The 12,506-nt window shown below is 35.4% G+C and overlaps 2 protein-coding genes across 2 annotated transcripts; both read right to left on the bottom strand.

Annotated features, from left to right (window-relative positions):
* Window positions 1-2,349: 2,349 nt before the first annotated feature.
* On the bottom strand, window positions 2,350-12,447 carry LOC147908778 (uncharacterized). The gene is made up of 4 exons (XM_087408754.1): window positions 11,723-12,447; window positions 6,705-6,799; window positions 4,304-4,321; window positions 2,350-2,567 (listed from the first exon to the last, which is right to left on the bottom strand). Exons 1-4 carry the CDS (start codon window positions 11,854-11,856, stop codon window positions 2,350-2,352), a joined length of 465 nt encoding a protein of 154 aa, XP_087264880.1. The 5' UTR covers window positions 11,857-12,447.
* LOC147908779 (uncharacterized) lies at window positions 8,853-11,235 on the bottom strand. Its single transcript, XM_087408723.1, has 2 exons — window positions 9,723-11,235; window positions 8,853-9,505 (listed from the first exon to the last, which is right to left on the bottom strand). The coding sequence occupies exons 1-2, from the start codon at window positions 9,947-9,949 to the stop codon at window positions 9,343-9,345; spliced, it is 390 nt and encodes a 129-aa protein (XP_087264849.1). The 5' UTR covers window positions 9,950-11,235; the 3' UTR covers window positions 8,853-9,342.
* Window positions 12,448-12,506: the final 59 nt, after the last annotated feature.

Raw genomic sequence — 12,506 nt, 5'->3', positions numbered from 1 at the left:
TATTAATGTAATGACATATTAAAAATGACATATTAATGACATATATCACAAACAATATCTTGTGCTGTAGTTTTATGCTCTTCTTTTTGTAAGTTTTGATAAAAATATAATTAAAAATTACTATTAATTAATAAAATTGGTTGTTTAAGGTTAAATGTACTATCGATAAAAAATAAATTAAAAAAGATATTCTGTATTGTATTTTCTCTAATTTTGTTTTCTCTAATTTTCAAATAATTTTAACATTAAAACAAAACGTTTTTTTAACATTAACAACATTATTTAAATGTTTGAATAAATGTTTTTTTAATAAAAAGGAGACTTTTCTTGTTATTGTAAATGTTATTTTTATTATTACAAAAACATTTTCGTCAAATCTTAAAAAAGCGTTTTTTTAACATTAAAAAAACTTTTCCTTAAAATATTTAAAAAATATTTTTTTAGTATTAAACAAACATTTTTTAAATATTTGAATTAACATTTTTTTTAATGAAAAAAGGGGACTTTTCTCGTTATTTTAAATATTTTTAAAAACGTTTTTTTAACGTTTTCAAAAATGTTTAAAAAAAAATTTTTTTTCAAACATTTTTTTCCTATTGGGAAATGGAAATAAGAAAAAAATGTTATATTAAGTTTTGGCTAGAAAAATGCTTCATTATAAAGTTATAAATAAATATTGGAACAGAACATGAAATAGGAAACAACGGATTTTCACTGCGCATTGCGCAGAATATGAAGTGTACATTTCATATACGGAAAGTTCGAACGTGTTTATTTCATACATATTCGCATCATATTTACTATGTTTAAACGATATTTGTAACTTTGTAATAAAGCATTTCTTGTCAAAATTCACATAACATTTTTTTCTTATCCATTTAGAATAGAATATGCTTCTGCAGTTTGTCCATTAAACACTCCTGAAACACTCTAAATAATAAAGAAGATGGTATTATAGTTAGCGTAGATATTGTGGATCCCCTTAATATCTTCGTTATTATTGAGCGAATCCTAATGATTATTTATGGAGTTATTCGTTCAGTAGCTCGCCATTACATCATGACGTTAATATACGCCAATACACAATAGCAAGTACTTATAATACATTTCTATTTTCAAGAATTTCGAAACGTTTCTCAGACCGGAATTCATAGTCAGTTCTTACATCTTAAGACATAAATGCGGACTTCTAATTGGTTCGTGACATTTTAAGACTGTACTTATGGCGATTTTGAATATAAAAATCGACTATGAATATCGACCTTAAACTGAGCGTATTATCATACGATATATATATATATATATATATATATATATATATATTTGAGTGTGTTGTTTGCTATTTAATATTTTATCTGACTGTACATATTTTCAGTTATGCAAATTTAAATAATAATAATAATAAATGCATGATATTTTGCTAATGTGACCCTTTATGCGTATTAATTATTCACGGCCTCTTTTTGAAGTTTTGATATCAAAATAATTATTTGATAATCGATTGTAGCTTTACTGTTAATCTATAATTTATATTACATGTACTATTTTTAGTACTGAACAACTTATATGCTAAAGAAGTTATGTATATACATTTGTTTACATTTGCATTCTAAAATGTTTTACTTTTTTGCTAATTTGTAATCAACACTGTGAACAACTTTAACGAATGTAAATTAAGTTTTAAATTTAAATTTTGATTATTAACCAAATTATTGGGTCATCTAAAAAGTATCCGCGGTACTTTGTCACTATATGACTATCAACACACATCTAGTGACAAAAAACCGCGGATACTTTTTAGATGACCTAATATTATATAAAATATAAATGGGGAGCTGTCATACCACCATCTTATTTATTATAAATTACTAGACATTTTTATTTATTTACAGTACTCACTTCAATCGTTAGTGTGTAAAATAGAAATTATACAAAATGTTTCTGTAAAGAATTTGCATTGCTTTTGCACTTATTTTGCTTATTTGATATATTCTAATTTCAGACCATTCATCTTCGACATGGATTTCTAAATTTCGTGAATCACATGGATATAAAGGGACACCGCAGGAATTTTTCAACATTTTTCCAAGAATAATTGTTTCTCCATTTTTCTTGCCAATATATTTAACTATGAGAATATACTTGTTATTTATATAATAATAAGAATCAATCTTTTTTTGTGCAAGACAAAAAGTTGAAGTGAAAAGTTTTTAAATTTTGCCTCTGATGAGAATGTGTATATCCAAACAATAACTCTTCATTCTTTGCTTTTTGAATAATGGGATACTCTTGAGATTCGTATGTAATATTTAGTGTATTTTCAGATTTTTCTATTAATTGTATGTGCAATTATTGTAATGGTTTTGTATTTTTTCTAAGCATTTTCTTCATTTCATGAAAATAATTTTCGAATGGAAAAGCACTGAACATATTAAGACATCCATGATTCTTAATATCTTTATGTAAATGAATCAAGTTATGTACGTTGTACGTAACATACTTTTTAGCATATAGTACTTTAAATGCTTGTATAAAATGCACTAATAATTCATGTGCATATTCGTTATTGTATTTACGTTATGTATTTGGTTTTCTCGAAAATTCTATGGATATGTATTGTACACACGTTATTTCTCGCGCGTGTCTCTCTACATTCTGTGCCTATCAAGTTCTCTATGCAGCGCAGACCTATCTAGTTCTGTTCACAGGCAGCATTGCCTACACTGTTGCGCGCGGCGTTACCTCACTCTCGAATACGTATTCGTCTTGAATCAACGGCTGTTAACGCACATTTTTGTAAAAAGGTGAAATACACACTGCTTTCAAGATTACGTGACATAGTCGATCATTTGATCCTTCGAGCTCAAATCAAACATCATCTATATCAGCAATCTATATAAAGGTCATGTCAATAAGAAAACTAGCGCTATCCATAGCGTAACAGGCACAAGCCTACACAAAAGTTGGTCCTTCGAATCGGATACAAAGTTCCGAACCAGCGATACGCAAGGTATAATTCGAGTATCATTCACACACGCCTGGCTAGCGTGTTTGTCAGTCGCAATTAAGAACATAAGTAAGCAGATTTATATAGTCTTAAGTCAATTATTTGAGTAAGATCGTTTCCTTAAATCAAGATAAGATAGCCATATTGCTTTCATTTTCGCTATTCGAGCGGCCATATTGTCTTTTCATTTCTCGAAACTTTGTTCACGTATACATATACATGCATATATATGCTTACGCATGCGCTTCCCTTTCTAATAAAGGCAACATTTTAAGTTCATTAATGGTAACACAAATTCTATAAGTATGGATTCGATGTCTTTAGCGGAGGATAAAATTAAACACTACCGCAAAGGCCTCCTTAATGCGATATAAAACTGCCATAGAAAACTTTAATGCAAATAGTGGATCGCGACATAACATTGTTAAACGTAGAAAGAGACTAACAGAGTTATGGAATCTTTTTGACGTCGTGCAATCATGAATAGAAGTGCTTGAGAATCAAGATCCATCAATTGAAAACAAAGATAAGCTATGTCAACACAGAACAAACTTCGAATCAATATATTTCAATTTGATTTCACGTTGTGAATCATTACTTGAACATTTTGATCAACGCAATTTTAGAATCTCTTCGACAATTCTTAATGATACGCAAAACACGAGCACATCTACAAGTAGGGAATCGCATGTTAAATTACCCAAAATCGAGCTTCCAGTGTTTTCAGGTTCCTATGAAGATTGGTACTCTTACCAGGACACATTTGAAAAATTGATACACGCCAATCAAAATTTATCCGAGATTAAAAAATTCTATTATTTACATTTTTTTCTCAAGGACAAGACGACTGAAATAATAAAATCTATCGAAACTATCACTGATAACTACAAGGATGCCTGGTCTGCTGTTAATTCCCGCCATTAACGAAAGAAAATCATGTTTAATTGCATGAATTGTTAGATACACTTTTAAAACATTTACGGCCTTTAAGGCTATGAAAAGATCCACAGATTCTTGGGATGATTTAATCGTTTATCTTATCTTATCAAAACTTGACCCAGTCACTAGCAAGGCCTAGGAAACGAGCATTCTTGACAGGGAAATTTCTACTTTGAAACTGATTAATTTTCTTTCAAAACGTTGCCACGCGCTTGAAGCATTTTTAGTAAACTTTCAATTAATCTATTAATTCTTCAAAGATCGCTGCAAAATCAAAGGCTTCTCCTGTTTTAAATTTCGCAACCTTTAATTTATCTTGTCCTCAGTGCAAGGAGACTCATCCGCTATATTATTGCGAAGCGTTTCTCAAATTATCTGTAGAAAAGAGAATTGCCTCAGCAAAAAGAGCTCATTTATGTTTTAACTGTTGTAAGATCTAATTCCCACCAATCTAAAAATTGCGCTTTGGGTTCTTGTCGCAAATGTAAAAGCAAACACAACACATTATTACATTTGTCAAATTCGATAGATGATAACAAAGCGTTTAACTTTAGCGTAATTACTCCCTCCGAAACAGAAGGCTCTGCGAAGTCAGTTGTACACAATGTGTATCAATCCATCATTCTTTGGGCATTATATTGTCTACAGCTATTATTCATGTATTTGATAATAATAATCAGATCCATTCGTGCCGTGTATTGTTAGATAGCGGGTCTCAGATGCACTTATTATACAGGACCTTGCTAACAAATTGTGCTTCAATAAAAGGCAGATAGAGATATCTGTTTCCGTAATGGTGTAACTGATATTCAAGCCAATCAGTCAACTGTCGTGCGCATCAAGTCGCGGTTCAATAATTTTAGCGAGAGTGTAGAATGTGTCATTTTATCAAGAATTATTCAGCAATTATCTCAGAAATTCATATCTAAGCAAAATATAACTATATCAAGTAATTTAAAGTTGGCTGATCCTGATTTTAATGTTTTCGCTGAGGTTGTTATGTTAATAGGGGCTGAAATATTTTGAAAGCTTATTTGCGCAGGTCAAATTAAGTCTTTTAAAAGTCAGCTAACTTTGCAGAAGACTCTCTTGAGATGGATCTTATCTGGTCCGACCGCAAGTATTGCTACAAATTCCAATTCTTTGATCACCAGTTGTTTAGCTGTAAAGGAAGATTTAAATCATGTCTTCAACCATTTTTGGGAATTGGATCACACGATATCTTCATCGAATTTCTCTCCAAGCTTGCGAGAATTTATTCAAAGATACTGTTAAATGTAACAGCGACGGATACTTCATAGTCTAGCTACTAGTCAAACCTGACAAGCTATCTAAACTTGGAGACTCCGAGCAAGCAGCCATTCGCCGTCTCAAATGTTCAGAGAAACACTATAACCTCTTCTAAGACGCATGTGGAATACAAACAATTCTTACAGGGGTACATGCAACTTGGTCATATGCGCCAAGTGACTCATTCTACAGAGGGCAACAATAAAATATTACCTGCCGCATCACACAATGTATAAGGAAACAAGTACCTCCACCAAGCTTAGAATGGTTTTCGATGGTTCTTGCAAGACAATCACAGGAATTTCATTGAATGACATATTATTGGTTGATACTACAAGATGTGTTTTCAATATTGACAAGATTGACATGTTCAAGTATGATGCGGACGTGGCAAAGATGTATAGACAAGTTTTAATCGACTCCAGTCAAACTTCTCTTCAACGCATTTTCTGGCGTGATTCTATGGACCAACTGATTTAAATGTTTGAATTCCTGACTGGCACAGCATCTGCTGCCTTCCTAACTATTTGCTCTCTTAGGAAATTAGCCGAGGACAACTCCTATTCTATTGGCACCAAAACAGTTTTGAATGACTTTTATGTCGACGACTTGGTTATCGGCGCAGACACTTTGCAAGATATTTTATCTATCAAGGATGAGACAATACTCGAAGGTGGCTTTGAACTACAAAGAAGGTCTTCTAATATCAACTCTTCCATATAACCAAGATATTCTTCCCTCCAATATTCCCTGAAAAGGAATTCGTGCTATCTTCCGACAAGAAATGCGAAACAAGGATTCTTGAACTACATCCCGATAATGACAATGTTGTTCGTACGGTCACAATACGTATATCTAATAGTGTTTATAAGCGTCCTATTACATGTCTGTGCATTTTTCCTTTTGATAGTGATTATTAGAATAGTATCTCAGTACACTATGCTATCATTTTTGCGTTCATTTAAGTTTGTATACTTATATTATATTTCGTTGAAAGCCGATGCTTTCAAGGATGGCGATTTGTACGCGCTACGCACGTTCTTATTTCCCGTGCACATATCTCTCTATATTTTCTCTATATTCTGATCTCTCTAGATCTCTCTATTCTGTGCCTGTCAGGTCCTCTATGCAGCACGGATCTATCTAGTTCTATTTACAGACAGAGCGTTACCTACACTATTGCGAGGCGTTGCCTCATTCTCGAGTACATGTTTGTCTTGAATCAATAGCTGCTAGCGCATGTTTTTATAAAAAGATGAAATACACACTGATTTCAAGATTACGTGACACAGTCATCAATCATTTGGTCCTTCGAGTTCATAATCAAACATCATCTATATCAGCAATCTGTATAAAGGCCATGTCAACAAGAAAATTAGCATTATACATAACATAACAGGCACAAGCCTACACATGTATAGTATTAACAGTTTTAAATCTGTAGATAATTGATCAATTTGAGATGTACGCAATTTAATGCCATTTTTTTCTTGAATCCACAATTTTAGAAGTCTTTTTATGACACCAAGACATATGAGATGCCTGTAGTCTAAGGGAAACTGTTTTTAATTCAATATTTTCGAAAGGAATTATCTAAATGACGATCTTCATTATGTTGTAATAAAAATGTTTCATCCGTGCATAATGGAGCATTTTCATTAAGAAATAATTATTAGGGAGAGGACCTCAATGTCTCCGTTGCGCTATGTGGAGCGCTATTTTCTCTTTGTTGGAAACTTGTGTCTCATGCCTTGTGGCTTGCCCGAAGGAATTGGTTGCGCGTGATAAATGATAAAACCTTGCCTTGATATAACATACTTTATTATTTCTAGATTTGCACTCGCGTATACTATCAGGTCAAAGAATAAAATATTTGTTTTTGCACCGGTCTTGTACGTGTTCACCGCAAGAAAATCGCACACGGAAGCATCTCGAAAACCGACAGAGAGAAGCGCGGCGGTTATACACAGGCAGCATAGTCGCGCGCATGCCCTTCCCTTCGGTGGGCCCCATCAGCGACACGACACGTCGCTAACACGCCACGATCACGCAGCATAGCCAACGTGCTTGTACCAAGCCACACACACTCTGATAAGCGCTAACATACCGCCGCCCTTGAAAGAATCGCCTTTCAATAAATACAAAATGAATGTTTGATCAACAAAATAACATCATGTTGTTAATGATGAAGATAATAACGCTAAGACATGAACATGAACATCAAGAGATACACAAAAAACGTCAAATTTCCAATGTCATAACTAGATCTTAGCTTTCAATTGGAAGTAGACAAATACGAATAATCGGTCGCTTGTAACTGCCATTAGCAGTATGCACCGTTACAACGCGTGCTATGGTATCCTTGCCTGGATGTATGTCTTGAATTCTTCCCAGAGGCCATGATAGTGGAGGAGTATTGTCTTCTTTGATAATAACCATTTGGCCGACATGTACGGATGGTTCGTTTATCTGCCACTTGTTACGTTCCTGGCATTGGTGAAGGTACTCGCGGATCCATCGTTTCCAAAAATGCTGTCGCAATAGTTGTATGTGCTGCCATCGGGAGAGACGATTTACAGGTACCTCATCCAGGGATGGTTCTGGATACGCTGTGAGAGGTGTACCCATTAAAACTCCCGGTGCTCGGGAGTTAGAGAGATGAAGTCATTAGGGTCCTCGGAAAGAGATGTGAGAGGACACGAATTCAATATCGGTTCAATCTGGATGAGCAATGTCTCCAGCTCCTCGCGTTTCAAACTGGAATTCTTTGTAATGCGAACCAAATGTCGTTTGATCGCCTTCACGGCGACTTCTCATAAACCTCCATGGTGGGGAGACCGTGGTGGAATAAAATGCCATTTCACTTCTGTAATTCGGGTTTGATCTAGGATATGTTGCTGAGTTGACTCATTGCACAGCAGATCCCTTAACTCACTCAATTCGCGTTCGGCGCTGACGAAGTTTAGTCCATTGTCAGAAAAGATGTCTGAAGGGAGATCTCTTCTTGCCACGAATCGCCTGAAGACGTTTAAAAATGCTTTTGACGACAAGTTAGACGCCAACTCGATATGGATCGCCTTGGTGGCCAAACAAATAAAAATTGCAATATAACATTTTATTAGCTTAGTGGATCTCCTACCACTTTCCTTGTAATAGAGAAGGCCGGCATAATCCACTCCACATTGATCAAATATCTTCGAAGACATTTTAACCCGCGGTTCCGGCAAGTTTCCCATGATAGCGGAAGCGAGTTTTGATGAACTCTTGAAACAGACGATACATCTTCTGAGGATCTGTCGACGTTACGCGCTGAAGTGAGCCAGTAACGCTCACGCACCGCGGCCAGAGTAGCTTGTGGTCCGGCATGAAAGTGCCTTTCATGCTCGTGTATCACAATTAAGCGGGAAAATGGATGATTTTCAGGCAACAGCATGGGATGCTTGGAGGCATAAGGAAGGGAGGATTCTCTCAAACGATCGTCGACACGTAGGATGCCGGAATCGTCAAGAAATGGATTTAATTTTAAGATAGCATTTTTTTCATTTGTAGGAACAGCCTTGTGGTTGCCAAGCGCCTTCACTTCACTTGGAAAATGCCTCGTTTGTATCATTTTGATTAGACGGCAAATTGCCTGTTGCTGCTCCTTGAAAGATATAGGCGGAATATCCTTGTTCTGCAAAGATGAGCTCTCCTGAGAATGGTCGGATGAATTCTTTGAACTCTTGGAACCCCTTGTAAAACGCATCATGTACGCGAAGACTCGAATGAGCTTGTTAAAGCTTGAATACCGAAGGAATACGTCAGGTTCTTGCGCACCAGCGCTCACTGCGGTGAGAGCCTTAAGTTTTCGCTCAGGGACGTTGGCCACGTCCGTAGGTAAAGCCTTTTGAGGCCAGTTTTCTCTGTCACGTCCTAGCCAGGAAGGTCCCGACCACCAGATCTCCAATTGCGCTAGGGAACCTGGTATGACGCCCCGAGACAGCGGATCCGCGGGATTGTCCTGACCCGGAACTTGGCAGTGGAGCTCGTTTTATTTTGTACATCATGATGTGGAAGATAGAAAGTTGGAGAGCTCTGGCTTAGCATCATGCTATTGGTCACCTCCTTCATGTAATTCGAACGAATGTACTCATCCATGAAATCTCATTCTTGTATTCGTCGCACATGCGGAGTTGAGCGATAAGCCGCTTCTCCAACGATTTGAAACGCCTTTGAGCGATGTCCTTGGATTCTCCCAATTCATTTTTCCAGCTTGTCTTGCTTTGTTGGCTTAACGATAAAACGACCTTCTAAATTTCGCTTTACGCCTTGCAGGAATGACTCTTCACAGGCCTTTTCCTCGAGAGAAAATGATTTAGGAGTGGTATCATGTTCCACCTCCCAAAACCGATTCAATGTGAGCCTTGAGTCATCGAGTGAAGTTAAATGAAAATGAACAGAAGAAACAGATCCAGTACGTCACTTGGTGTGATAAACGGAAATGATCTATCCAAAGTGTGTCTTTTGCAAAGTCGGCTGATTTTTTGCTTGTTTGATCTGACCCGCACAAATGAGCCTCCAGAAGGACTCGGCTCCGATTAACATATCAATGTTTGCCGGTATGTTAAAATTAGGATCAGCGAGTTTTATTTGTTTTGGAATTGACACACTTTGCATGGGTATGAAATGCTGTGGCAATTGCTGCGTTATTTTTGGAAGCACCACGCAGTCCATTTTTTCGGAAAACCTATTAAAACGTGATTTAACGCAAATTTGACTACTTTATTAGCGTGGATTACTTCATCCATAACTCCCGCCACTGATACATCAAGAGGTCGCTCCCTGAGCTTCAAGCGATTTGCTAGCTCCTTCGTTATGAAATTCATTTGAGAACCGTTGTTAAGTAATGCTCGACACGAATGAATTTGATTATTGGCATCGTATACATGAACAATTGCGGTAGACAGTAAAATATTTAACGAACGATAACCTGATGTACATTGCGTGGCGAGTGGAGGATTGCTTGATCTGTTGCCTGCGTGTTTGATTGCGAAGTATTTGAACTATTCGGAGTACCTTAAGTGTAACAATGTGTTATGCTTTTTGCTACATTTTCGACACATACCTGAATTACATGCTTTCGCTTGATGTGTGTTTGATCTTAAACAATTGAAACATAAATGCACCTTTTTCGCGACCTTAATTCTATCTTCAACCGCTAAACTGAGAAATTCTTTACAATGATATGTGAAATAATTCTCCTTGCAAACAGCACAGAAAAGATTGGATGTAGCGACATTTGCGACAGACGTGGACCTTGAATTGTTATTATGCTTTGATGTAATATTAGTTGTTACGTTATTATGAAATCTGCCATGTACTGATTCCAATGCTTGGCATCGGAGAGTCAATTCTATTAAGCTCTTTAAATCTGGCAGCTTTTTTCCTTTGATGCTTCCCACGCCTTGCTAGTGACCACATCCAACTTAGAAATAATAAGATCAATAATTAAATCATCCCAATAATCAGTAGGCCTTCCGAGGGCCTTGAACGCGCGCAAATGTTTAAGAAAAGTGTCTAATAATTCGCGAGTCATGCTGTGATTTTCTTTGCGTACAGCTGGTACTTCGAACAAAGCGCGAACATGCTTTTGTACAATCCATCTCAGATTGTCGAAACGTTCCTTGACCGCCGCTCAAGCTTCATGATAATTGGCTGCAGTGGTCTCTATGGACTTAATTATGTCAGAGGCAGCGTCCTTTAAGAAAGACCTCAGGTAATGAAATTTTTCGATGTCCGCTAAATTCTCATTTGAATGAATTAATTGTTCAAAGATATCCCTGTACGAATACCAATCGTCATATGCTCCTGTAAAAATTGGCAAATCGATTTTAGGCAATTTAACACGCGTTTCCCTCGATCTCATCGCTTGTCCATTTGAGTTTGATGAAGTTGACGGAGAAGCATTTTTCTCCATACGCTCAATAAAAGCAGTATAACAAGCCATTAACTGAAAATAAGAGGCTTCAAAACTTTTTGGCTTCAGAGACTTTTTGCCAATGGTACTCACTAATGCTTAAAATGATTTTAATTGGATTTTCAGGACATTCACGGAAAGATCTAGTGTATCGTAAATGATTTTTTATTGCTTTCTGTAAACCATGATAATAAAATGTACCAGAAGAACTATCAATCGTTGAAGTTGTAAGAGTTTCCAATAATATCCGCGCATCACAAGGAAAATTCTCATGTCCATTAATTCTAAGGCCTTTTAAGTCTTTTGTAAGAGTTACATGAGTAATATTATTCTCCAGACTCCATGTTTCGTAGAAATTCTCGTAGTGAAAGTTCATTATATTAAAATTTAAATCTTCATAATTCTGACTGTATTCAATTCCGATTCCACGTGTGCGTGCGTGCGTGCGCAATCAGCGCTCAATCTTATGTAGTTTATAAGGTTCTTGATAATCGAGATAGATTTTTTCTGTTACCAACCCATTATAGTGAAAAATGCTATCCAACAATAATTTTTGTATGTGTTCTTTTAATTCTATTTTTTCTTCAGTGATTGGTGTTTCTGTTCGATATACTGAACTTATAGATGCTAATAAAAGTCTAACAACATTAAATGGATTGATCATGTTTAAAAATGTTAAACTTTGCTTTGTATCGTAATATAAAAATAATTTAACAAATTGTATAGATGTGATTATGACAGAACAACTGCACTAACTGAACGTAAGACTGCTACGTGAATATTCTTATACTGTCCATTTATTATTATATAATTATTTTGAATGTATTGGGTCATCTAAAAAATATCCGCGGTACTTTGTCACTAGATATATGACCATCAACACACATCTAGTGACAAAAAACCGCGGATACTTTTTAGATGACCCAATATATATGAACTAGGGATGTCAATATCGAGCAAAATATCGACTATGAATATATTCAGATATTTTAAAACTATCTATATTTATTCCGAATGAATAGACATTATATCAAATATATCACATAATGAATAGGTTAATAAAAAATAACTTTTTTTTAGAGCTTACGAATGAAGATATGTAATATTTGATATTTGATCATTTGATGAAAGAAACTAGAAAAAACTCCGTCTATTTATAGTCCTTACAATCTCTATTCCCTATTATAAATTACAAACGATAAATGAAACTCCTTCCTTTATGTCACAATAATTAAATTAACTAATTAAACTAATCACTAGCTCTCAAATATTGGCTCAAAAATCTAAAATAAAAAAAAAGTTAAGAAATGTAAT

Source organism: Acromyrmex echinatior, chromosome 8 (genome assembly GCF_024713525.1).
Source record: "Acromyrmex echinatior isolate Ae372 chromosome 8, ASM2471352v2, whole genome shotgun sequence".
NCBI lineage: Eukaryota > Metazoa > Arthropoda > Insecta > Hymenoptera > Formicidae > Acromyrmex > Acromyrmex echinatior.
The sequence above is the reverse complement of the archived record's forward strand: the minus strand, read 5'-3'. Positions and strand labels throughout refer to the sequence as shown.